The sequence below is a fragment of the Vombatus ursinus genome, unplaced genomic scaffold, assembly GCF_900497805.2.
Source record: "Vombatus ursinus unplaced genomic scaffold, bare-nosed wombat genome assembly UNPS02014798.1, whole genome shotgun sequence".
NCBI classification, from domain to species: domain Eukaryota; kingdom Metazoa; phylum Chordata; class Mammalia; order Diprotodontia; family Vombatidae; genus Vombatus; species Vombatus ursinus.
Window position 1 is genome coordinate 82,220,799 of NW_020954576.1, and position 27,570 is coordinate 82,248,368.

Here is a 27,570-nt window from a genome sequence, read left to right on the forward strand (position 1 = left end):
CTCAAATCTTTAAATGTCTTAAGTCAGGTTATTTCATGGGATTTAGAGGAAGGGACTTTTGATGTAATCTAATCCAACCCCCTCATTTTACAGATATGGAATTGAGACCCAGAGAGCCAACTGATTTGCCCAAGGTGACTTTAGGTAGGAAGCAGATACGAGTCTGGGTATTCTGACGTCAAATCCAGTGCTCTTTCCTTTATACCACATGGACTTTCTGATATGTTTAATATTTTCCACTTTCTTTAAATGAAATGATGACCTCATTGTCACTTCTGGGATGTCAGCTAAATTTGCAAATGTAAATACTTTTTATTTACATTTACATTTTACATATTACATTTACACAATGAAGGGTTGGTTCCTGTAAAAACAGCTTCATGTTTGCATAGGTATTGGGTTTTTCCCTGCATTTTTCTTGACTTAATATTGTTATACATATGTAAGCATGTAAAAAAAAAAGTATGTCCTATTTACAAAATTAAAGCTTTTATTGAGGTTGCAAAGGGCTAAACTACACTTTTTGCATATAATGTAATGAGTCTACAGATCTCTTGCACTGGGTATCTGGAAATTTTGATCTCTCAAGTACTTAAGACAATGCTACTTTTTGTCAGTCCTAATCATTAGTTCAAGCAGTTGCTATTCATAAACTCAAGATGCAGATCAAAACTAGGACATAGTGTTTCTTTTATGGAAGATTAGTCTTCAGGTGACCGTAATTTCATGAGAAGTCTTCAGTAGGGTCAGTTATTATTACATCAAAGGACTGAAAAACACAGCCACTGTAAGAGAAGAAGGGAAAAAAAAATATTTCAGTGACCCCCCACCCTCTTTCAGGTCAGGGTTACATGTTAAACACTTTGTAATGTTGTAGTTAGCTTCTTTTGAATAAGAAGTATTGTATATTAGAAAAATTGTGCACATAAGAGATTTCCTTACGGGCTAACAGTCAGTATATCAATGAACATTTTAGAGCACATTCCCACTTAAAAGACCTAAATTCTTGGCTTAAAGTAGATAAACATTCTATACATTATTTGAAACTGGTTATCAAACACTGTCAAAGATGTTCCTGCTGCTGTTTACTCATTTCTGTGCCTTGGCCATCCTCCAATCCCGAAATGGACTCCCTCCCTACCTCTCCCTGATTCAGAACATTTTCTGATGCTCATAAGCTGCACAGTGAAGTGGGCAGAACCATAACAATTTCGATCGTAATAACATCAACACTGTAAAAATGAGTAACTTGGAAAGACTCAAGGACTCTGATCAATGCAATGACCAATCATGCTTCAGGGCAACTGGAAAAGTGATGATGAAGTGGACTGCCTCCTTCCTGACAAAGAGGGGATGGACTCAAGATGCTGAGACACTTTTTTTTTTTTTTGATTTGGCTAATATTGGGATTTGGTTTGCTTCTGCATATGTGTTACAAGGGCTATTTATTTTTAGTGGGAAATGAGAGGCTTGAGGAAAGGAAAATAAATGCTAGTTAGTTGAAAAAAGTGGCTCGTATTTGACTACTTTGCATATGTTTGTATTTATTAATTACATTTATGCTATATAATCAGTTAATAAACATTTACTAAATGTGTACAATGTGCCAGGCACTGTGCTAAGCATACATATTTTTATATGTGCTTGTTTATTGGTACATTCCAAGTTGATTTTTTTCTTTTTTCTTTTTTTTTTTTGTACTTTTATCTCCAGTGCCTGGTACATAGTGGGCACTTAATAAATACTTATTGTTTGATTTATGATCCATGTAGCTTAGCATTTTCACTTCCTTGGGGCTCAAAGCAGTCACATAAAAAGTTCATCTGAAGAACAAGTATCCCTGGAAGGGAGATTTAGATGAACATTCTTCATACTTGGAAACACTTGAGTGTGGGAAACTGAAGGGTGAGGTGATGAGGGGAAAGCCAGGGGTGTGGGATGTTTTCATGACACTTGGAAGAAGGAGGGTGGGAAAGGATTGGGTAGATAGACAAGTTTACTAAAACAGAAGCAACAGTGATACGCTGACAGGTAGGGGAAGTTCAGGAGGAATGGAATCATGACGGATAAATAAGGATAATATGGGTAGAGTTCTCAGACCTTAACATATGCCATGTTTTAAGCTTCAATTACATTGTGACTATTTTAGATTACAATCTTTAAGGGCAGGGGCTGTTTTCTAGATTCCATGTGGCACCAAGAATGTTAATGTTCAATTATGAGCAGTTTTAAAATGTGTACTTTGTTGGCCCAAGGTGTTTCCCCATTATATAACAGAAGAGGCGTATGTGTGTACACATATATATGTGTGTATGAATGCATATATATGTATGTATATATACACATACACATATACACATATATACACACATACATATACATACACACACACATATATACGCACACAATAAGTTGAAACCTCATCCAGATGTCCAGTATTCTAGGAAAATTGTCGGTCCATTAAATAAGTCACTCCTATCTCCCTCTTCTCTCCAAAGTACAGGGATGAAACTACCTGCCATTCCACCCAATGCTGCCATTAGACCAGCCCTATTGTTCCCATCAACTCTATCAGAGCAAGCGCAGGTTCCTCAGTCCCTGATGAGAAATCAAAATTGAGTAACTGTGATAGAAATTCAAACTGGAGTCCGGTGTTAATGAAAAAGGACTCAGCTTCAGTTCTCCCTCACTCTTGTTACTCCTGATGAGATGAAAATGGAAAATTTTGAGCTCTGCCTGTTGTCAGGTTGATGTGTCAGGCAACCAAGAAAACACATTTAATTTGCATTGCTGGTGATTTCGGTGGAGGCCTCAGTCGGGGCTCCAGGCATATGTATTGTTCTGCATCTTAAAAACCTATCTCCTGCTATTTAGCTTTATTCTCAGTGGATGAAAGGGATGGAAGCAAAGGGGAGGGTGGAGAACACCACCAAAAAAACTTGCTTAACATGAAATTTGACCCTAAGGTGTCGTCTTCATAAATAAAAAAGAAGGGAGAAAAATCACAGTAGGAAGAGAGGATGACAGTGAATAATGAGCCTGTAACAAGGTCCGGGAGATTTATGGGCAAAAGGAGGAAATGCTCAGAGAGCTGGGTGGACTGGATTTAAAGTGTATGCTGGGCACAGGCATTTATTTAAATCAACCTGTGTCTTTAGAGGTAGTATGTTTTTAAAAAGATCATCTGAAAAAAAAGATCATCTGAGGTGGAAGTCAGTCCTCCACACAGCAGGGAACCACCTACTATATATTAATCAATATTGCCTTTCTTTAGCTGTGACCCACCAAAAAAGACTAACTCAGCCTTTTAGCCTTGGTCTATACTTAAGCTAAAAGCCCTTGGATGTATTTCTTGGAGTGAGGAACCAATGACTGGTTGTTCCACACCTCCAAATAAAAGTGCACTGTGGAAGCTTGGAACCACAAAAAAAGCAGTAACTACTTTCAAGGTCCATTCCTTTTAGAGATTTAAAAGGCAGGTCAAGAAGTGCTAGGTCCCTGTGTCATCCCCTAAATAAAGAGGTCTCCTTCTGAGGAATAAGATGTTGGTAATAAACCTTGCCAGCTGCTGACTTACACTGGTAAGATTGAGTTCTATTGTTCCGGTGTTCTCCGGGTCCAACTGCTTGAATACCTCTGTAAAGGAAGAGGAGAAAAAGGATATTATGAGCAAAGAGGTTGGAATACAGGCAATTTCCCCTTCATATGCCTAGTTCAAAACCACCAAGTCTTTAGTGATGATTTTGTTGACAAAGCACCTTTTTTTTCTCTTGCCTCTAAATTAAGAAGGAAGGAATGTCACCCTCATATTACTAAGCAAACATCTGTTTGGCTCTGATGCTCTCACCAGCTGTGAAGGGCAATCTGCTTCTGATGCTAAGAGAACCAAATGGATCTTTTGCCCCAAATGCCCACTTACTGAACAGTGTTTCCAGTCGAACTAAGCACCGAACAAAGTTATCAAAGTCGATGATGAGCTCGTCATCTGCAAACCGAGCTACGATGACCTGATGGAGCTGATAGGGTAGCTTGAAACCTAAGGTTAGAACAAACAAACAATCTTTGTCTTAGGTTTTCTATAATCCGGTGCTAGGTGCTGCCCCACAAAGTATTTACTTGGTGGCAGTGTATGTGATATGGTCACAAATGAAGACCAGGGTCTATGATTTTCTTCTGAAAGCGGGGTTATTTTTCTTGGGGGCTTTGGCTCTTTGAAACCAATTCCAGTTTTCAGAAGCTGTGTCAGCTGCTGTTTCTTTGGTTTCCAAACTGCTTTCCTGGGACTCAGCTCCTGTCTGGTTCTTTGTCCTATTTCCTGTCTGTTTCCTTTGTTTTAATCAAACCTAGCCCCTTTGTTCCCATCATCCATCCCCATTCTCCATAATCTTTCCATGCGCTCCATATTTTTAGTATATTTTTAAAATTCCACTTACATAATAGCTTTTTTCATCTTCAGAATCACCCTCATCATTAGATTTTTTCAGGAAACCTATTCTTTTCTACTTTGAGACTCCATATGATCATACATTTTTTCCATGACTGTTTTCCCAATCTCCTTCACCACATTTGTTTTCTTGCAGTGACAATGGGACTAAAGTCCTAGAGTCAAGAAATTTAAAGCTATAAAGGACTTCAGAGATTACCTAGTATAATCCTTATCTGAAGCATCCCCTCCTTCTACAACATTCCAAGCAAGGCTCTAGTTAGAGAGCTCTAATGATGGAAGAAAATGCACTACTCAGGCATAAATGGATAGAACACAGGACTAGGTGTCAGGAAGACCTGAGCTCAAACCCTGCTGCATACACTTATTAGCTGTGTCACCTGGGGCAAGTGCCTAAGTTTCCTCACCTGTGACATGTGGATAATAATAATGAGGTTGTTGTAAGGATCAAATGAGTTAATACACGTAAAGTGCTTTACAAAATTTAGAGAGCTATATAACTGCTATTATTACTCTAGGAGTCAGACCATCCCATTGTGGGGACATCCTTAATTTTTACAATGTTCCTTTTTTTTTTTTTACTGAGCTGAAATCTGCATTTCTCTCCTTTCCGCCCATTGCTCCTAATTCTATCCTCAGACCCAAGCAAAACACATTCAATCTCCCTTCTACGTGACAACTTGTCTTACATGTTAAGAGAATAAATGTGTCCCTTGTACATCTTCTCTAGGCAAAACATTCTCAGTTCCTTTCGTCTCCTCACCCTACTTCTGGATATGTTACAGCTTATCAAAGTCCTTTCTAAACTATGGCTGCCCAAAAGAATTGGAAATTGAGAGGATGCCCATCAATTGGGGAATGGCTGAGCAAGTTGTGGTATATGAATGTGATGGAATACTATTGTGCTATAAGAAATGATGAGCAGGCTGACTTCAGAAAAACCTGGAAAGACTTGTATGGTCTGATGCTGAGTGAAGTGAGCAGAACCAAGAGAATGTTGTACACAATAACAGCCACGTTGTGTGATGACTAATATTGATAAACTTAACCCTTCCTGGCAATACAAGGATCTAAGACATCTCCAGAGGCCTTGTGATGGAAAATGCTATCCACACCCAAAGAAAGAACTATGGAAGCCAAATTGTTATTTTTTTCTCCTCTGTTGAGTTTTGTTTCCTCTTTCTGATGGTTCCTCCTATTGGTTTTAATTTCTACTTACAACATCACTAATGTGAAAATATGTTTAATATGAATGTAAATGTATAGCCTATATCAGATTGTGTGCCGTCTTGGGGAGGGTGGTGGGGAGGAAGGAAGAGAAAAATTTTAAACTCAAAAGCATGTGGAAGTGATTATTGATAAATCAAAATAAATTAATAAAAAAAAAGAAGAAAAAAAATAAATAAAATATGGCTGCCCAGAATGGAACCCAACATTCTTGCTGTGGTAGAGGGATTCTTGTTCAGGATGAGGCCGGCCTCAATGACTTCTGAGGTTCCTTTCAACTCTGTTGTTTTGTGGTGTAGTCTGAATAGGCCAGAGTACAGCAGGACTATCACTACCCAGTTCTACATAATCCTAATTGAAATTGGTTTTTTTTTTTTTTGAGGCAATTGGGGTTAAGTGACTTGCCCAAGGTCACACAGCTAGTTAAGTGTCTGAGGCTGGATTTGAACTCTGGTCATCTTGGCTCGAGGGCTGATACTCTAACCACTCTGCCACCTAGATGCCCCTCCTAACTGAAGTTTAAAAAAAAAAAAACAACCAGCTCTCCTAGACAACTTGGCTAAATGGGACCCTTTGGGAAGCACTATGTGGGAACCCTTCTGGGCCTCAGTTTCTTTCTCTGTAAAATGAAAAAGTTGGCCTAGATAACCTATAAGAGGTCCCTTCCAGCTCTAAATAACGTAAGTCTATGAATTTTTTTTAATCATTTTTAGCATGGCTGGCCTGCTAGAGTTTTCTCAGAGTCTTAGATTCAGAAAGAGAACTAGGGGGAGATTCTATACCAAGTCACATTTCACCAGTTATCCTTTTGAAAGTGGGGGAGAAAGAGATGTAGTGGCTACTTTATTTTGGGGGGCAGTTTACTAGATTTTCATTAAAGAAGATGATTTGCAGTGATTCTGAAATAAATGAAAGTCGTTAGGATGTGTTACCTGCTTCTTCTAATGCTTTACGCATCTCATAGGCATTCATGGTGCCAGACTTATCAACGTCCATCTCCTTGTAAATTTTCTGGAACAAGCAAAGTAGACATGAAGAACTTGACTTTTTAAAGCACATTTAATCTTCTATGTTTCATGCAAAGCAGGAATATTTTTTTTCCCAAACAACTACACACTTTCAACTTAATACTATCAATAATCTTAGAAGAATCAATTGGTTTTCTGATTTAGTTGACTGAGAAAAGTGAATTCTGCAGCCATGTACTCCAGCTAGGTCTGTGTGTTTCCCTCTAAGTATGAATCCCACTCTGTGTTCTGCTGACCCGAGAAAGCTTAAAATCTTGGGCTTTGGGGCCTAACATTTTTAGTCATCACATATTTGGTAGTTTTATATTATAAATTACCACCATTTCTTGCCTCACATTTTCCCCTCCTTCTGCACTCCCTAACCCCTTCCTGGAAGGGTCTCTCTTACTACCTATTAGGCTCTCCTTTATCAAGTCTCAACATGGCTTCCAGCTCCTTCGTGATGCCTTCCCTGACTCCTCTGGGAAGAGGTATTTTTGTCTCCTCAAACTTCACTTGCTTTTTTGCCTGAACCTTTCTTCATATCCATCACCCTCTGTTCCTTGTGTGTATGTTTAGTTCAGATGATAAACTTCTTGACAGCAGGACTCTATTTCTGGCCCTGGCTTTGTCTCCCCAATGCCTTACACAGAGTAGATCCTTAATGGCTTGTTGAACTAAATTGGCCATTCTTTATCAACCAGTCAGAAGGTCATTTGACAACAGTGCATTATCACTGAGCCAAATTATGCCAACTCTCTTCTCTCTGCAAGTTCTAAATGCCCAACTGGCAAAATATTGAGGAATCATTTGAGGGTGCGCTTCTTTTTAAATTTTTGGTTTATTTTTATGAAACTGAAAATCTCTACTAGGTACAACTTGCTTTTTTTTTTTCTAAGTACATAATAAATTTAACATGTTAGTTCCCAAACTGCACTGCTTATCTGTCTCTTCCTATACTTCCTTCTGCATTTTAAAATGTTTCATTGGTGCCCTTTTTCCTTTCCTCTAAGACTGAGCTGCAGAGAAAGTGCTGACCTTTACTGGTAGAGAAGTTTTATCACTTGGGAATTCCCTATACCTGGTGCTACCTTATGACTACCATTAAACCCCTCTCCTTTCTATAATTACTACCCTGCCCCATCCTGCCCAGAACAACCAAGTAGCGTCAAGTAAAGCAAATTTGGCTAGTATTTCTGAATTGCTTCTAATTGTTTATGTACATAGTAGAGGTCCAGGAATGAAGCATAGAAAAGACTTATTTAACCAAGAAAATCTTGATAGTTGTGTGACTGTGGTAGTAGTGGCCAGCCCTGTCCTCCACCCAGCCTCTTCCCTACTATAGGTGAAATCAAGCCGTAAGACAATACTCCAAGACAATACCCCCCCAAAAAAGTGCCTTGTTTTCTAAAATTATGTATGCACAGAGATACATTTGTGCCCCCAATTTTTCCTTGTGATATAAATGTAATTTTTTAAAAAGTGTTTATAAATTGCATACTCCCAAATTTTGAAGCATTAAACCACCACACTGATAGTATCCTGATGTGAAGGTAGTGGAGTTATCTCCCAACCTACCACCCAGCGTGCCTTAAATCATACCTGGTATTTTTGTATTTTTGACCAGAGAAGGTAGAACTCCTTTAGACCCAGTTTACCACTCCCATCAACCTGCCTTTTATTAAGGAAAGATCTTTGTACAATGTGGAATTTTGAGATTCAAATCCGAGTGCTCTTACTAGTCAGGGTCTATTCAGGAAAATCCTACCAAAGGACTCATATTGTCTGGGTTAATGTTTGCTGGCCCTAAACCTAACCTTGGAAGTTTGGGAGAGGAGGCAAAAATGGGGACATGGACTCCTACGGGCTTGGGTTGCTCTTCTGATGTTACCATCCCTTCTGCCACTCAGTGATGGGTCGACGTTTTACCAAGGATTTTTCCTGATGTCTCGTTAGGTTTTTCGTAAAGGGACTGGCTAATCAGCAGGCAACGGGAATCCTGCAATGAGGTTTTTCCCAGATTGGGAAAAGTAGCCAAGGTGCCACTTTTCCTTAGCTTAGCGAAGTGCCAGGTAAAAGGCTGGTGGAGGTGAGTGTGGGTGATAAACTAGAAATGATTATAGCAGGAAGAACCCCATCATCCAGAAATTGAAAAGGAAACATTTAGACCACTGGATCAACAGGTTCATTTTTGAAAAAAATTGGCTTAGGGATATGCTGTCAGGGTTATTAGGCTGGTAGCTGAGGAGAATGCTACAAACATAACTTACGTAGATTTAAGCAAAGCATTTGACAAAATATGTCATGCTATTCTTGCAGACACGAGAGAAGTGTGGGCTGGACAACAGTATAGTAGATGGATTCAAAACCTGTTGAATATCCAGACCCCAAGAGGAGACATTGATGATTTGACAGCATCAACTTGAATACTGGTCTCTAGAGAGCTGCCACAGGGATCTGTCCTTGGTCCTATTCTATTGAACATTTTTATCAGCAACTTGCCCTCAGCAGAGAGGACATTAGCTTATGGAACCTGCAGATGTTAAAAAGCTGGGAAGAAAGAGAGTCTGGATCCAAAAAGATTTTGACAGGCTAGAATGCTGGGCCAAATCCAAGAAGATGAACTTTAACAGGAGTAAATGTAAAGTCTTATATCGGTGTAAGGTTAAAAAAAACTAACTTCCCAAGTATAAGCTGGAAAAGGCATGTTTGGGCAGCCTTTCATTGGTAGATCTAGGGATTTTAATGGATTGTGAGCTCAAGAATGTTTATTGCATTGGGTTGACTGAGTTGGCAATTTAATTTAATTTAATTCAATCTTAGGTTGTATTAAGACAGGAACAGTGTCTAGGTGTAGGGAGTAGTAATCCCTCTGTACTTAGCCCTGGTCAGACCACAACTGAGGTTATTATGTTCAGTTCTCAGCACTACATTTTAAGAAAAACATTATTAAGACTGTCCAGAAAATGACAACCAGGATGGTGGAGGGCTGTGAGATCATGCCATATGGGAATTGGTTAAAAGAACTGGGGATATTTAGCTCTGACTCTGAGAGGATCCTTGGGGAAGACCAGCATGATATTAGTCTTCGAGTATTTGAAGGGCTGTCATATGGAAGAGGGATTAGATGCATTCTGCTTGGCCAGAGAAGGCAGACTGAGAAGCAATGGGTGGAACAGAGTGTAGGCTTGATTTAGGCTAAACTTCCTGACAATCAGAGCTATTCTGATGTGGAATGGACCACCAAAAGAGAGAGTAGGTTCCCTCTCTGTAGAGGTCCTCAAGAAAAGGCTGGATGATGGCCCCTGGTCAGGTCTGTCATAGAGGGAGTTTTTGTTGGGAGGTGGGCTGACCCAGATGGCTTCTGAGGTATCTCCCCACCCTGAGATTCAGTGAATAGTAGAAACACATTCACTCAGGAAACAATCTGGACAAAACAGGATGACCCAGGAGTCAGTTTCCTTAAAGGAAGTAGACCTGCTTCTTTTTTCTTCCTGATTCTATGTGTGTCCTGTTAGGGTGACATCTCTCCTACAGAAGCCACAACAGAAGCCCATGATTCAGGGAGGGGACCCATGTTTCACTTCTCAGACAAGCTGGACATTTTTGAGCCTGCAGCCTCTCTAATCACCTTTCAAATTCTACTTTCTTTCCCCCTCCCCACTCCTTTCTAGAAGGAGTGTTGCTTCCTGCCTTCCCAGTCTTTTTATTTTAACCCCAGGAGTTAACGAATTTCTTTCATGACCTCTCATGACCAAGCTCACAGATATACGTTCAGCCTCAGTGATCCGATGCCACTTCTTCAGCCACAGGCAGCATCTGTACAAAGCCCCGGTTCTGAGTTCCCTAGCACATGTTTAAGGATACATCTAGCATGTCAACCATGATCTTGCACGTCTCGATGCTGAAGCCATCCGACTTGATATCTGGACCTAGAAGATGGAGAAAGAAAGTCAGCTCTTGGGTGTTTTGAGTGTGAACTCCTGGAGGGCAAGGGGGTGTACTACAGGAACCTAATTTTGTTCTGTATGGTGCCTAGCAAAGGCCAGGTGAAAAGAAGCATTGGATAATTTTTTAAAATAAAGGAATAAGAAGTAGTTGGACTATTTATATGGTATTAAGGCCCAGAGAGTGCCCCTTGTGGATGTGAGACATAAATGGGGGGAAGCAGAGACGTGTTTTCAATTAGGCTATGCCCTCATAACTAAGGAAACAACTAGGCTAGAAACCAACCAATACTAATAAAAATAGCTGAAATTTTAAAAACGCACTTATTAGCTGTGTGACCCTGGGTAAGTCGCTTAATTGGTCTGTGCCTCAGTTTCCTCATCTGTAAAGTGAGGGAGCGGACTTGATAATCTCTGTGGTCTCTTTCCACTCAACCTCTCTCACATGATTCTATTAAAGCATGGCTCTATGCATTCCATGGAGTGTTAGGACTGTCTGTGAAAAGCCACAGGAAGGAGTGAATTTTGCTTGTTCTGTTATTTTTAAAAGACAAAAAACACAAAAAAATCTCCATAGAAATGTATTCACCTTGCTAGAGACATGTGCAGTTATCTCAGGGCATAGAGTTTCCTTGGAGCTGCCATCTTGGTCACCTATGACCTTAGAAATAGGGGACCTTGATATGGACCTGTTTATAGTCTGAGTATGGCTTTTTCAGAGTCTCGTTTCTAGGGAAATGCATGTGTTAGGTCTGCAAAGGACTACATGGGCAGGAGTTGTGTGTGTGTGTGTGTGTGTGTGTGTGTGTGGAGAGGTGGGAAGGCTGTGGAGTGAAGAGGGGATGGGCCCATGGCTAGGAGCCCGGCATCACCAGTTAGAAAGGGGAAGAGTATGCTGAGCTCAGAGCCACATGTGGGGCAATTAATACTCTGTAGCAGAAAGGAGGTTTCCCTATCCTGCATTCCCCTTTTGTCCATCCATCTGTGAATTAACAATGAGGCTTTTGGTCTTCACAGACCCGTGATTACCACACATCTGAGACACTGCCATGACCTCACTGTGCCTGGTGGCCTTTGTGGTAAACACCACCTCATTTCCCACATGGCAGGGAAGCCTTGTTGGGTTGGCTTCACCACTGCTTGAGGTTGTGTGTGTCTGGACCTGGGGACATCTAAACTTTAGCCATGTTAAAGTCATTTTAAACTTTCTTCTCTACTGTACTGGGTGTTCCTGGTTGAGCTGCATAAGCTGTAACTTGTAACTTTTTTACATGTATATATATATATACACACACATATATATGTACACAAACACACATATATACATATACATATATACGCATGTATATATACATGCATATATACATGTATAGGTGTATATATGTGTGTATATATATATATATATATGTATTAGGTATTCCTGGGTTGGGCTGCATAAGCTGTAACTTGGTTCATACAGGACCAGAAGGACCTTTTATCTCTGCTTTTATGGGATCCTTGACACTGATATAAAGGCAGCTAGTTGGTACAGTGGATAGAGTGCTGGGCCTAGGGTCAGGAAGACTTAGCTTCCTCAGTTCAAATCTGGCCTCAGACACTTACTAGCTATGTGACTCTGGGTAAGTCACTTAACCTCTGTTTGCCTTAATCCACTGGAGAAGAAACTGACAAACCACTCCAGTATCTCTGCCAAGAAAATCCCACGGACAGTATGGTCCATAGGGTCACAAAGAGTCAGAAACGACCAAACAACTAAATAACAACAACAACAACAACAACAACAACAAATGATGTTGATATATATTGGAATGGTGGACCCAGCAAGGTTGTGAAGGTTTTTGCATGTTGTCTTCACCTTCAGAATGTAAGCTCCTTAAGGGCAAGGGATGTGATTTTTACCTTTCTTTATATCCCTGCATAGTGCCTGGCACATAGTAAGCACTTAATAAATGCTTGTTGACTGACTCTTCCAAAGGCCTTTAAAAACAGAAGGGCTTCTGATCTGTCCTGGAAGGGTGAGGGGTGGGTCTACTTCTGGCCAGAGAGATGTTATAGATGCCATACTTGAACACAAGTCTTCCAGGCTCCAAGGCCAGCTCCCTGACCTTGGCTTCTGGAATTGGTTTCTATTCCATGCTGTTGGAATATTTTCAAACGTGCAGTCTTTTTCAAATTCACTGACTTGGTTCAATAGCAGAGATTATTTTTCCAGGCATAGCTCTAGTCAAAGATCTGGGGTCATTTTATTATATCTCTATCTATCTATCTAATGATCATGCATGAAATGGAGATTTTTAAAAAATCCTTTGGCCACCAGCACTCAAATCATCCAATCAATTTCCCCTTTTCCCTCTGGCCCATCGGTGGATTCTCTCAACTTCAGTCATTTCCTTTTTAAATAGAGCTTTGAACCATTGGCCATGGCTTCTGGCTGGCATCAACGGAGTTATCCAAGCCTTTTATTCTACCAAGAGAAGGCTGCCACAATAATGTAGAATGGGGGGGGGTGGAGAGATACTCTACTTTTTTCCCTTATGCCCCTAAAGGAGAAGAATAGGGTTTGGGGAACTGGAAGGAAGAGATACTTACGTTTTGCTAGGACTCTCCTCAGGATAGTCTGCAGCTCAAAGGCAGAAATCTCCGCATCCTATGGAAACACAATACACAAAAAGATACAACACACATATTGTCAGTTTCTACCTGGAATCATAGTAATCACAGGGCTGAAACACAGCCGGGGAAAGAGAAACTCAACAAAATGTTGCAAGAAGCATCATCAGAGCTTGAAGCCAGGCGCCCAGACAACGTCTCACTTCCCTGAATGTTTGGTTCTTAATGAAGGTACGGTGTGAGATGGTTCTGGTACAGAAGGGCTTTGTCAGTTAGCACAAGGGAACAGTCCCAACCAGCATTTAGTCAGTCAAGCTTTTCCCAATCACTTCTAGCTGGTTTTGTTTGTTTGGCTTTTTTCCATTTTACTCTCCTGCTCCCATACCTAAAGTACCAGCTCTATTGCTGACTGGACCAAGTCCAGGTTTCTCCTCATTGTCTTCAAGGTCCCTGCCTGCTCTTCTCATCCTTATTCATTGCTCTTCACTAAAGATTCTCCCCCTTTATCCAGGGCTGCTGCCTCTCACGCCTTTCTGTTCCCACTTCTATGCCCACTTGGCACATCCTTCTCATTCTTTTGGAACAAATCCCTCTCCTTTTAAAACACAGCTCAACATGGCTAATATGGAAATATGTCTTGCATGACTTCACATGTATAATGGATATCATATTGTTTGCCTTCTCAATGGGTGGGGAAGGGAAGAAAGGAAAGAATCTGGGACTCAAAATTTCAAAAACTGAATGTTAAAAATAAATTAAAAAAAAAAACACTGTTCAGTGGGGAGACTACCAGGAACTGAGGCAGAATGAAGTAAGCAGAATAAGGAAAACAATATGCCTAAGGATTACCTTAAGGTAAATGAAACAGAAAACAAAACATCCTGTTTCACTATAGTGACCCAGCTTGTTCCCAAAGAAGAGTTGAGAAAAGTGGGAGCGAGACTATGGGTGTAGAAAACTGCCTAGAGTATAAGAAATTGCTGATGTATAGGTTTTGCTGAACTGCCTGCTTTCTTTCTCTCTCTCTCTCTCTCCTTCCTTCTTTTCTCTCCCTCCTTCTTTTCTCTCCCATCCCTCCCTTCCTCCCCTCTCCCATCCCTCCCTCCTTCCTTCCTTCCTTTCTTTGTTATAAAGGATAGCTAGTTGGGTAAAGGATGGGGTATCACAGGTATCTATATTTGGAAATGGTGATATAAAAGCAAAAAATGTCAATAAAAGTTTTTTTTTTTAAAGGAAGTAAAACTCACTAAGAATAGCTTATATTCACATAGTTGCTTTAAGGTTTTGAAAGCAATTTTTCACACAGCCCTATAATATTATCCCAATTTTATTGGGAAATCTGATGATCAGAGACATTAAGTGCTTTAATTACAATCTCTGCTAATGAGTATTTGAATAGAGACTCAAACCCTATTTCTTTTGAGGGCACCAACGTCCATCTAGTAACCCAAGTTCACAATGTAGGAGTTGTCTCCCACTCTTTCTTTGAACTTCTCTGCCACTGCTGCCACATTCAATCAGTTGCCAAATGTTATTCATTCCAACTCTTCAACATCTCTTGCATATGATCCATCCTCTTTACTCACACCCCAACCACCTTAGTTTAGGCCCATATCACTTCTCATCTGGACTATGGCTATAGCCTTGTAATTTTCTTTCTTCCTTCAGTCTTCTGTTATCCAGTGCATCTTCTTCTTCTGTTTCTTTTTTTTCTTTTTTGGTTAAGGCAATCAGGGTTAAGCAACTTGCCCAGGGCCACATAGCTAGTAAGTGTCAAGTGTCTGAGGCCAGATTTGAACTCAGGTCCTTCTGACTCCAAGGCTGGAGCTCTATCCACTGTATCTCCTAGCTGCCCCTCCAATGTATCTTCTAATAGCTACCAAATTGTAGGTCTGACTGCATGTCACCGCCCTGGGGCTCAAGAAGCTTCAGTGACCCCCAGTTACCTTTTGAATCAAATACAAACTCTTCTATTTGTCTTAAAGCCCTTCACAGTTGGGCTCTGGTCTACCTTTCCAAGCAGATTACCCATTACTTCTGTTTACACGCTCTGAGCCCAAGCCAAATTGGGCTTGTTTTTAAAATATATACATATAATATGTGTATATATATTACATATACCTTTGCCGTTGCACAGGCTTTCTGTTCACATGGACTGGCTGGACCACTTTTCTTCCTCCCCTCTGCCTCTTGGACCCCTTGGCTCCCTTCAAAGTTCAGATCAAGACACCTTCCCTAACTCCCTCAGTTATTAATATCCCTCTCCCCTCAGACTTTACTTTATGTGTATGCAGAATGTGTACGCACACATATATGTATATGTTGTTGTTGTTTTGTCATTCAGTTGTGTGCAACTCTTCCTGACCCCATTTAAAGTTTTCTTGGCAGAGATAATGGAGTGGTTTGCCATTTCCTTCTCCAGCTCATTTTACAGATGAGGAAACTGAGGCAAACAGGGTGAAGTGACTTGCCCAGGGTCACACAGCTAGTAAGTGTCTGCAACCAGATTTTAACTCAGAAAGATAAGTCTCCCTGACTCCAGGCCAGGCATTCTATCCACTATGCATGTGTATATAGTATGTATGCATATATGTGTGAGTATGTATCCATATTTATATATTCACAGATCTATATATTTATTATCTGTGAATATGATTTAATTCCTCTACCCTCACTAGAATATTAATTCCTTAAGAGCAGGGACTACCTCATTTTTGCATTTTTATTCTGTTCCTAGCATAGCAGCTGGCTCATAATGAATGCCTGTTAATCAATGGTGTATTGTTATTGTTCTCTGCCCTTTACACGCCCATTCCACTGATAGATAATTCTAAGTCGTTAAAAAATTCTTCCTTATATTGCCTTTTAGAGAGGCAGTTAGGTGGTGCTTGTGGATACAGCACTAGACCTGGAGTCTGCAAGTACAGCGTTCAAACCCTACCTCAGTCACTTACTAGCTGTGTGACCCTGGGGAAGTCATTTAACCTCTGCCTGCCTCAGTCTCCTCATCTGTAAAAAATGGGGATAAGAGCACCATGGTTGTATGAGGTTGTGTGAGGATCAAATGAGACAATATTTGTAAAGTACAAACCTTGAGGTGCTATTTAAATACTAGTTAGTTTCATTTTTAAAAATTTCGTTATATAATCTACCTGCCAGTAACTTCTACCTGTTGGACCTGATGTGTTTACATCCAAGTATTCTTCTGGGTTTTTGTTGCTGTTGTTTTTTTTTCCCCCATGTGTATCTACCTTCCTCATTATAGTGTAAGCTCTTTGAAGACTGATTGTGATTCTCTTTGTATTGTCCTCCTGGTGCCTAATATCGCTTTCCACGTAGTGGGCACTCAATGTATACTGGGTGCTGACCACTTACCTCCCCTGCCAGTTGAGCAAACAGTTTTCTGAAATTGTCCTCAATGCCATCTTCATCGACATCATTCTTGAGGCAACGGAGGAAAAGAAGAACAATGTGATAGCTTACTGAAGATAATCTATCTTCTAAGAAACAGAGAAAAGATGCAGGTGCCTGTCCTCATCCCTCAGCTCCTGGGAAGTCTCTCTGTATCCCATTCCAAGCCCCCACTTTCTCTGCCTGTGAACTATGTAGAATGGTTCTAATCACCCTTGGCAAAATTTCAGGATTATTCCTATTGTTTTGCTTTGGTCTGGCCAAGAGCTGAAAGAAGACTGCCTGGGGCTTTCTAACTGAATGTGGGGATATAATTGGATCAAAAGAGACAGAATATCAACTCCCTGGGAAGCAGATATATCGTAATTTCTCATAACATGCACCGTGACTATTACATATTCCTAAAATAACCATTTATGACCAATTCTGCTAAGCAAAGCCATAAGTACCTTAGAATTTCCTTGTGCTACTTTGAAAAGGACTTTGTCAATGGGCAGTGAATATAACCCTTGGGGCCCAGCGTATCCAGGCCTCCTCTGGTTCCTCATTATTCTAAACATGTGACAACCACAGTGGTGCCCTAACAGACTGGAAGTGAACAAATACTTAGCCAGCACAGGCTTTTATCAGTACTACTCCGGACCCTTGGAAAAGAGACAGAAGAGAATACTTAAAAATAATCCTCAAACCATTTCCTCTAGAGTGGAAAAGTGGGCTAGATCTCGAGTCATAAGATCTAGGTTCAAATCCTGCCTCTGACCTACATCGGGACCTCCGGCAAATCATTTAGCTTTTCTGGGCCTCAATTGTCTCATCTGTAAAACGAATGGGTTGGGTTCAATCGGCCTCTGAAGTCCTTTTCAGCTCTAAGACTATGTTCTTCAAGTTCATTTGTGGGGGTTTTCCTTCCTTAACCCTAAAATTTATAATTTATCAAAAATCATGCTAAAGCAAAATGTGTCTGTTTAACCAAATTCTTGCTGCGTCTATCACAGGGTCCCACTCAGAGGGCTGGAAGAGTCATTAGGGATCATTAAGTCCAAGGATTTCCACAGTAACTGGATCACAGAACATGACGGGATATGAAACATATTGATATAACTCAACAAACACCACTCCAAGGAGCTGAGGTGTATAGACTATTTCTGAGATAAAGTGAGAACTGGTGGAAATTTTAGAGGAAAAACGCAGATGATTTTTGCCCTGAAGTAATGACTTCAGGATATACACATAGTTTCGTGTGTCTGTTTTAGAGAGGAATGGAGGGCTAGTATCCACAATTCTTCATGCGATTCCCATCCAAAATGCCTGAAATCCCAAGGGGCTCTGGGACAGTTTGGGAAATACTAGCCCCAATGAGGATTCAGCTCCCTAGCTTTCTAGATGAGGAAACTAAGGTCCAGAGAAGAAAAGCAATTTGCCCAAGATGAGAGATACAGGGTAAAGGCAGCTGGGGAGTAATGGATAGTAGGCTGGCCTCTGAGCCGGGAGGACCTCTGTAAAAATGAGGCTTTCCACTCAGTCGGGGTTGAGGACCCTCCCCACTCCCCATCTTTGATCCTACAACAGAGAAAGGAGAAGAATCATAATAAATACCTCGTCCAGGCTGGCCTCAATTTCATCATCGACAACTCTGGAAGTAGAAAGGAATTATCTATTAGAGGGTGGGAAGTTAAGATGGGGAAGGAGGTGTTTCTGCAATCATTGCTTGAATTGAAGTGAGAAACCTGAAACCAATTTCGCTTCAACCCCTGCCCCCACCTCCCCCAACAAAACCTACTTTAGAGCCTTGGTGTGTGATAACACTTCCTCAAATATCAAGGGTGGAAAAAAAAATCACAGGAAGAAGTCAAGGCCAGAAAGACTTTTAGAAAGTGGGTTTTTTTTTTTCCCTTAAGGAGGAGTAGTTCTTTATCAAAGGATGGGTCAGCATCCCAGGCTGTTTGGAACTCCCAATAGCTCGGCTGTAGCACCTGCCATCAAGAAAGAGCTTTTCAGTCTCCTTTTTAATGCCAATTCCATAAAGTCTCTTCACTTTGCATGACATGCTATAAAATTATCACCTACTAGCTGTGCTCATATGAAGTAAGAGGAAGAAATGAGTGCCTCGGGGCTGTGGCTAACTTGAGTTACTTTGATTCTTTTAAAAGACACATGATTTCATCAATGTGCAAAGCAAAACCCCTCCTTACTTTAATAGACAGTTAGTGAGTCGCTGTGGCCAAAGGAAAAAAAAAATTCCTTCCTTGGTGACTGTGGGCAAATTACTTCACCTCTTAGTTCCCCAAGCAACTATAAATTACTGAGGAGTTGCCTCAGTGGATCATCAAATTATACACTGAGAGGTGAAGAGACCTCAGAAGCATCAGTGGATCATCAAATTATAGACTGAGAGGTGAAGAGACCTCAGAAGCCAATCCCTTCATTCTATAGATAAGGACTCAGGCCTAGGGAGGGTAAATCAGTTGCCGTGTTTATATGGTATTAAGTGTCAAAAGCATTATTTGAAACCAGATCCTCTTGACTCCACGGTACCATGTTGCCTCCTGGAGAGCAAACTCTTGAAGGTATTTCACATACTGGGAGGTCCCCACAATACTGAAATCATGAGTGAATATATATATATTTATAAATACAATAAATATAAATATATGTAAACAGTATAGCAATTTGTACATAATAGATTTTCAGTTTCATGTGCAATCATTTAAAAAATTACACTGTTATAGAAATGCTTGTTTTATCCCATATATTAAAAAGAAAAAATAAATACAAGGTCTTTTTTTGTGTGGTGGGACAGGGAGAGATGCTAACTGTGGCAGAAAAAGAAAGTTCTTATATAGAAAACTGGTGTTTGAATTAAGCTTTGAAATGACCTAGGGATTCCAGGAGGTTGAGTTGAGGAGAGAGTGCATTCCAGGCATGGGGAAGGGACAGCCAGGGAAAAGGTCCAGAGATAAGAAACACAAGGTCATGAGTGAGGAACAGCAAGGCCAGTACATGTGAACACGTACATGAAAGGAAGTAAGGCATAATAATGCCAGAAAAGTAGACTAGACTGTTAAGTTCCTCCAATTAATCTATCAATAAGCATTTAGAGAGATGGTGGATCCAAGGTGGATTTCAGTGGAATGAAGAGGTGGGTGGGAGAGAAAATAGATTTCCGCTAATTAAAAAAAATTTAATTTAAAAGCTGATGCATCTTCTATTTGCCAGTGGACCCAGACCTATCTGTCTTCATATCTAGATAGACATAGGCACAGTCCCAGGCACACAGCAAACACTCAATAAAGGGTTATTGACTGATTGAACACTCCCCACCAGGTAGAAGGAACCTTAGGGGCCAATAAGTTGATCCTTGAGTACCATCAATGGAGCTAATGAATAACTATGAGTATCCTCCAATCAATAGGTAAAGAAGCAGCTGGGAGATGAAGGAAGAAAGAGAAGGGAGGCATGCAGAGAGAAGGCAACGGAAGAATGGGGTGGGAGAGGGAATGAAAAAAGGTCAAAAGACCAAGGGAAGAAAGGACGCCCTCTGACTCTACCCGAGTGCCCAGCAGTTGCTTAAGCCTGGCCTAGAAGGTACACCTGCTCACTGCTAAAGCTGGAAGAGTATTCCCCGGGGGAAAGAGTATCTTGTACCTAGACAGGAAAAGGAAAGGAAATGGGGGAGCTTCTTGCCAATCCTCTGTTCTCTCCCTCCCTGCTCCCCATTTGCCCCACCCTCTGAATTCCCAACATACTGAGAGTCAGTTTTTGTCTCTGAAAAGACTCGGAGGCAGAAATCCCCATTCTTGTGGGGTTCAAAAGTAGAAGGCACGATGACATATTCTCCGGCGGGCAGCTTGAAGCGGTTCAGCACTTCCCGGAGATTGATGAACGTGTCTGACCTCTCCCTTGCTCTTGTCGTCAGAAAGAAGTTTTTGGTGAGATGGAGGTTGGTCCGACCAGAAAACTGATGGGAAAACATAACTAGAGTGAGTCAACCAGAGCACCCATTGCCCCCAGACCTAGGACACTAGTCCTCATTTCCACCTCCTGACTTCCCTGGCTTCCTTCAAGTCAGCTCAAATCCCACCTTCTACACGAGGTTTCCCCCAGTAACCCCCTCCACTATCGGCCACCAGCCCATGGCTAGTGTTTTCCTTATTTCCTATTTACACTGTATATAGCTTGTCTGTGCACAGTAAATTGCATGTTGTTTCTCCCATTTGACTATAAGCTCCTCGAGGGCAGGGACCGTGTTTTAGCTTTTCTTTGTATCCTCAGTGTTTAGCACAGTGCCTGGTATACAGTAAGTATTTAATAAATGCTTGCTGATGAACTGTTAGTGTTGATGGTGATGTTGTTTCAGTCATGTCCAACTCTCTGTGACCCCATTTGGAGTTTTCTGGGCAAAGACACTGGAGTGGTTTGCCATTTCCTTCTCCAGCTCATTTTACTGATGAGGAAACTGAGGCAAGCAGGGTTAAGTGACTTGCCCAGGGTCACATAGCTAACAAGTATCCAAGGCTGGATCTGAACTCTGAAAGATGAGTCTTCTTGATTCCTGGCCCACTGCTCCAAACAAATGTAACATTCAACTCATCTAAGCTATACAGTGACTTCACTACAGTTCACTGTTAAGAAATACATGAATACTACAATAATACTACTCACTACTCGGGGAATTTATTGGGAGTGGGGAGGGGAAAACATGGCTAGATTCGAATCTGAGGACTAGGTTCAAATCTTAACTCAACTGTGTGACCTGCCCATGTCACTTTAACCGTTCTTGGTTTCGGCTTCATCATCTATCAAATGAAGGGTTTGGACTAGATGTCCTTTAAGGTCTCTTCTCACTCTAGCTCTACTGGGAGTCCTTTGTACTCCCCCAACACCAGCAGCGCACTCACCACCCCATCCTTCCACAGAGATCATCTTCAGCCTTCTCTGTGTTTACCTTATCCACAGCGCCGGTATTCTGTCTAATTCTGTGGGCCATACGGTGGCCAAAGCAATGTTAGCACACAGCAGGCATTAACAAACTGCAAACACAGAATCAGAGCCCTGGAGGAGGGCATGAGAAGCTGCTCATGTTTCTTTGCAGTACTGCATCTACTCCCAGGCTGGCCAGCCTGCCTGAGAACAAGGACCAGAATTCACCTGTGGCTTGGACAAAGAGCTATAATGCATCTCATTCTTCTTGCCTTGATACCATTATCTCCTGTACTATGGGCTGCTTAGGGTGCCCTCTTGTGTCTTTACATATATTAGGCTTTTTAAGGGACATCATATAGTCAGTTCTGCTATCACATGCCATGTATGTGTGGCTAAAAATCACTTCACTACGTGAAATTGCACAATCAAAACCACAAGGCTTATGGGGCAAATGAGGTCAGTGCACATTAAAAAAACATAGGAACCTAATAAAAAAGGTAGTTTTATACACGTTAAATGGTTAAGAAATACATAAACACTACAACAAATACTGGCTGCATTTGCTGCCTTGGTCCCCACAAGCCTTGGGCAGACAAAGTTGAGAGGGAATCCTCAGGGAAAGTGGGGAAGGGGGGCCAGGGGCCTTGGCCGTAGGGGAGGGTGGGGCAGTCGGAGGGTATGGGTGTAGACCAGACCTCTTCCACTCCTAACTCTGACACCAAGGCATTTTACCTTGAAAAAGACCTGAGGTTTGCTTGTTTCCACACGAGCTTGGCTGCTCGTGAGTTACTGTGAAGTGGTATGGTTTTCTACATTCTCAGTCTTTCTTTTGGATAAAATTGAGCATAAGCAAATGCGAAAGTTGTGTTATGCTCACACCGTTCCTTGATATATCAGTCAAGTTGGAACAAATCTGAGTTTTTAAAATAAGTGGTATAGCAGAACTGACTACACTATTTGTTTCACTGAATCTCAGGATTGTTGAGATTCACAATGACTTTTTTCTTCATGCTAAGTGAAGCTGAAATCTTAGCAATTAATCAAACAAGCAAGCATTTATCAAGCACCTACTATGTGCTTGGCCCTGGAGATACAAAGACAAAAATGAAACAGTCCTTAACCATCTTATACATTTTATACTTAGCATACAGCAGGGGTTCTTAACTTCTCTTGGGTCACTGGACCCTTCGGCAGTTTGGTAAAGCCTTATGGACCCTTCTCAAAATAATGTTTTTAAATGCATAAAATAAACTATGTAGGGTTATAAAGAAAACGAATCATATTAAATATAGTTATAAAATATTTTTAAAATTAAAAATTAAAATTTTATTTAAAAATTCTAAATTTTTTAAAAAACATTTTTAAAATTTGCAGACCCCCTTGAAATCTATTCATAGGTTCCTTGGGGGTCCGTGGATTCCAGGTCAAGAACCCCTGGTCTAGATGATCAGTTAGTCCAAACCTTTTGTTTTACATATGAGGAGATTTGGACCCTGGAGACTGCAGGCAATCCTAGGACACAAGCTGAGCAGTTACCCTAGAAATCATCCATCCAGGGACTCAGATGAGCTATGTGATAGTAACAATTGACCTCCATCGTGTATTCTTGTTCAGTAGAACTATGACTAACATTTCTGGTGCCCAAGGCAAGTAACACGAAAGGTGCCCTAAGACAAAGGGTTTTTTTTTTTTGGTTTTTTTTTGGCTAGGCAATGGGGTTAAGTGACTTGCCCAAGGTCACACAGCTAGTAAGTGTTAAGTGTTTGAGGCCTGATTTGAACTCAGGTCTTCCTGACTCCAAGGCCAGAGCTCTATCCACTGCGCCACCTCGTTGCCCTAAGACAAAGTTTTCGAGACAAATTCATTCGGGGAAAGACAGACCTCAGGCTTCGGGACACAAGACTCTAAGTTAAGGAAGAAACCCCAGAACACTGCCCTTAGAGGTGGGAAGAGAGGGAGAATAAAGACCCAGGGATAGGTATGAGGAGGAAGCATGGAAGAGCTCACTTGGGTTATGGCCTCAGTGGGAAGGAATTCCACCAGCCCTATTTGGTAGCTTTTTGTTAAAATTAATTGATTAATTAGGTGCTAAGTTCTCTTATGTCTATATGATGGAATACGAGTGCTGCCAATAGCCCTCTAAATGTTGGCACCCTAGGGCAAAGCCCCAGTCGTATCACCCTAGTAACAGCTCTGATGCTCAGAATTTGGAGAGCACATCTAGATACATGTGACACTTCAACTCAGGAAATACTTGGGTCTTGGTAGCCTCACTAGAGAGATAGTATAGATGAGAATGGGTCCCTGAAATTTAGCATCAGCGCCCAATCTTCATATAACTTCTTTTGAGAGATACAGAAGCCCAGGCCTCTTGACTAAACTTGATCCCCAGAGTCAAAGGACAAAATATGTCAGACGTACCTCCTCAGGAACCTGTAGAGAGACACAAGATACAGAGAACACTTGGTCAGGGAAAGTGGACACTTTATTAACTGTGATTGTGTCTTATACTCTTCCTTTCTTGAGAATTTCAAAGAATAATTAATAATAATAATAATAGCTGACATTTATTCAAAGCTTCAAGGCTGATAAAACACTTACCATATATTATCTTATTTGATCCCTCACAATGTGCCCATGAGATAAGTGCTATGGGTACAATTAACCCCATTTTAAAGATAAGGAAACTGCAGTTGAGAAGTTAAATGACCTGCAGAGCATCACACAACTAGTAAGTGTCTGAGGCAGGATCCAAAATCCACTATATCAAAATGGCGACCATATTAACTTGCATGATTCCCACATCTCTGGCCTGGGATTCTGTGAACTCAAAGCACTTATTGATCTGTTCCCCATGCCTTTGATGATGGGGAGGAACAGATATTATTATTATTGTTATGGTTGTTGTTATTATTATTCCCAAGTAAACTAAGGCCTTATGCAGTGTCTTATGTAAGGTCAAGGTCAAGTTCACAGCACAGCCAAGACTCAAACTGAGGTCCCCTAATTCCTAGGCCAGGCTTTTATCTACTATCTACTATAGCTATCCTATCACTCTGCTATTCCACAGCAGAACTGCATCCCTACTGGCTTTTCCCACTCCTCCTGATACAATCTGTCTCTCATTCCCAATACTTACTCCCCACTTCTAAAGCTAGGGCATTTTAAAAGGTGATCGATGGAATGATTGAAGATTATAAAATTGGGTGCATTTCCAACATACTAAAGAACTTTCAGTCCCAAGAATCCATTCTGTGCTCATATTTATCTTCAGTTCATTCTTGATATGCAGACTTGACATGACTCTCACATCCTATTTTTCAGATGGGAATGTAGAAGATAGTACTAAAATGTGGCTTGTCACAGGTCACCTAGGTTGCCAGCAGCAGAGTAAAGAGACAATACAGCCTCTTGGCATCCTGTCTGAGGCAGTGTGGTATAGTCGGAAAAGCTCTGGACCAAGAATAACAGCACACATTTCTTTTTTTTTTCCATTTGAAAGTCTGCAAACGATGAGGCCTCTTCTTCCTTGCCCCGTGACCCTAGGCAGATAATTCGACCTTTCTAGACCTCATATGTAAAATGGGAGAATGATGACAATACCTGTCTTCACCACCTCACAAGGTTAATTTGAGGGACACAATAAAATGCCACAACACAAAGCATTACACCTATAAGTTATCAGCATCACCCGGACAGACTCAATTTCACTAAAGCATCCTGGTTGCCCCACTGTTCCACTTCAATGCTGCCCTGAGACACAAGAGGAGGGGTGGGGGAAGTGCTAGGCCAGTTCTTACAGCCCCCATCCCTGTCTCTAGCAGAACTATTTCAAAACTCAACATCTTTAGAAAGGTACAAACCTTGGAGCAAAGGCAGACAAGATGATGGAGCTGGCTCTGCCTGTTATGAGCTTTGTTCTAAAGAGGAACACGGCTGAAGCACACACTAGGCTATGTCCTGGGAAAAAATGCTTAGTGCTGTGCAACTCCAGTGGGAGTATAATCACCCAATTGTTTCCCTTCTCTCCCTTATAGTCTCCACCTCCTTGGCAACTGGGCCCTAACTAGCCATCCACATGGTTTCCATTGGCTCTGCTCCTGACTTCATATTATTCTTAGAGGTAGCCCTAGGACACTCCGTCCCCAGCTCAAATCCCTCTGGAATTCTTTTCATCCCAAGCTGACAAAGGCAAGAAATGAAACAAGGGGATGTCTTCCAAAGCCTGGCTATTTAACCCTAATAGCACTGGCTCTGGGGACTCTATCAGAGCATCCTGCAGCCCCCTGGTGATCCTTGGCCAACTGTTAGGGCTTCCTTGGGTGAGGTCATTCTAGAAAAAAAAGAGTCCAGTCTAGGTCTGGCCTATGTCTTTGCCATTTCCTAGAACAGACCTTGTTTGCTGTTACAAACTCTTGGGGTTGGTCTCGCACAAAAGTAGGGGGCTTGGGTGATCAGTAAAAGAGGAAAGGGAGGGAGGAAACCTCCAAGTACGATTATTTTCTCACCTCATAGATACTAAAGCCGATAGTGTGCATATCCTCTCCCATTTTCCTTTGGCGTCGCCGGTGTTTCTGGATGAGGCCCACCAGGAAGGTGCATCCTGGCTCGGAGCCATCAGAATCCTCATCCTCCTCCTCCAGCTTGATCATGTATTGAGGGTTCATCCAGAAAGTGTCTGCCATCACACAGAACGACAAAGTATATCACTCAGCTCAGAGGGTAGGGGACCCATGCCGGGAGACCCACCTCCAGTACATACGGACATGAGACATGGCTAACTTGTGGCTAGAAGTGACAGGGGACTGTCATCTTACCTATTCATCCACCCAAAGGACCCCTGGACCTTGACATCTGACCTGAAAAACCTCTGAACCTTTCTATTTGCCCTACAATTGAACTTTCTTTTATGTGAAGGTTCCTGCCCCCATTAGAATGTGAGCACCTATTTTGAACAAGGCCTGTTTTGTCTTTTCTATTTGTATCCCCAACACTTAGTACCGTGGTTAGCCCATGGTAAGTACTTAAAAAATGCTTTTCATTCATTCGTGATTGAACAGATAAAGAATACCTGGGGAATGGAGAAGAGTCGGTCTGTGGCATTTAGAGCTGGGGGTAGTCATGGAAGACAGAGGGAGTAAAGAAGGAGAATATGGGGAATTGAGAGAAATCAGAAGTTTGAGGCAACAGAAAATCACTAATTTGCAACTTTAATTTGGGTGAGTAGTAGTGGTGGTGGAGAAAATGGACTACACACTCATTAGAGTCTAAAACAGTCCTAAATCAGAAACTCTGCCCTATATATTTTTCTTCCTTTCCCCTAAATTTACTGAGCTGTTTGCGGTAATTTTATTTTTTTAAGCTCTGGGAGGGAGAGAGGACATGTGAGACAGATTTCTTGAAATGAAGCCTTTTTCTTGCTAGGCTCTGGACTGTTGCGCCCCCTGGTGGTCTTCTTCCTTTATTCATCTCTGACTTTGAGTGAATGGAGTTACTTAGAAGAAAGCTGATCTGGCTAGAGAAAAACTCGGGGTTACCTTCTTTGGTGCTGACTGGTGACCTGCCAATGATCCTCAAGGCTGGGACTAAAATGGACTTTCCTAAGGCGCTCTGTGCTATCCTATCCCCTCTCCACCCCCACCTCCCTAATCACCCAAAAACACACACACCTTTTCTATCAAAACCTTCTTTCAAGAAAGGATGTATCCAGGGAGAGATAACATGATAAAATGGAAAGAGCAATGACCTTGGTGTCAGAATATCTGGGTTCAAATCCTACCTTGGTCATTTATTCCCTGGGACTCAGTTTCCTTATTTGTAAAATGAGGTAGTTGGACTAGGTGTTCTCTGAGGTCCCTTCCAACTCTAAATCTGTGATCCTGATGGAATCCTAATAAAGCTGCCCCCAGCTCCAATATTCTAACTTCCTTATGGGCCCCACTAAATAGTAGGCATGTCCTGGTTTAACCATACCACGGGCCCCTAGACTCAATACAGCCAC

At 41.5% G+C, this 27,570-nt stretch overlaps 1 protein-coding gene across 1 annotated transcript in view; it reads right to left on the minus strand.

Annotated features, from left to right (window-relative positions):
* Positions 1 to 283: 283 nt before the first annotated feature.
* Positions 284 to 27,570, minus strand: part of LOC114049816 (calpain-2 catalytic subunit) — an 87,860-nt gene continuing 60,573 nt past the window's right edge. The window contains exons 10-21 of the mRNA XM_027871234.1: positions 26,078 to 26,247; positions 23,991 to 24,002; positions 20,393 to 20,604; positions 18,243 to 18,279; positions 16,611 to 16,676; positions 13,215 to 13,272; positions 10,546 to 10,610; positions 8,281 to 8,349; positions 6,604 to 6,682; positions 3,920 to 4,036; positions 3,578 to 3,636; positions 284 to 785 (exon numbers count right to left, since the gene is read on the minus strand). Coding sequence (XP_027727035.1) covers positions 762 to 785; positions 3,578 to 3,636; positions 3,920 to 4,036; positions 6,604 to 6,682; positions 8,281 to 8,349; positions 10,546 to 10,610; positions 13,215 to 13,272; positions 16,611 to 16,676; positions 18,243 to 18,279; positions 20,393 to 20,604; positions 23,991 to 24,002; positions 26,078 to 26,247 — 968 coding nt within the window. The 3' untranslated portion in view covers positions 284 to 761. The remainder of the gene's footprint in view (positions 786 to 3,577; positions 3,637 to 3,919; positions 4,037 to 6,603; positions 6,683 to 8,280; positions 8,350 to 10,545; positions 10,611 to 13,214; positions 13,273 to 16,610; positions 16,677 to 18,242; positions 18,280 to 20,392; positions 20,605 to 23,990; positions 24,003 to 26,077; positions 26,248 to 27,570) is intronic.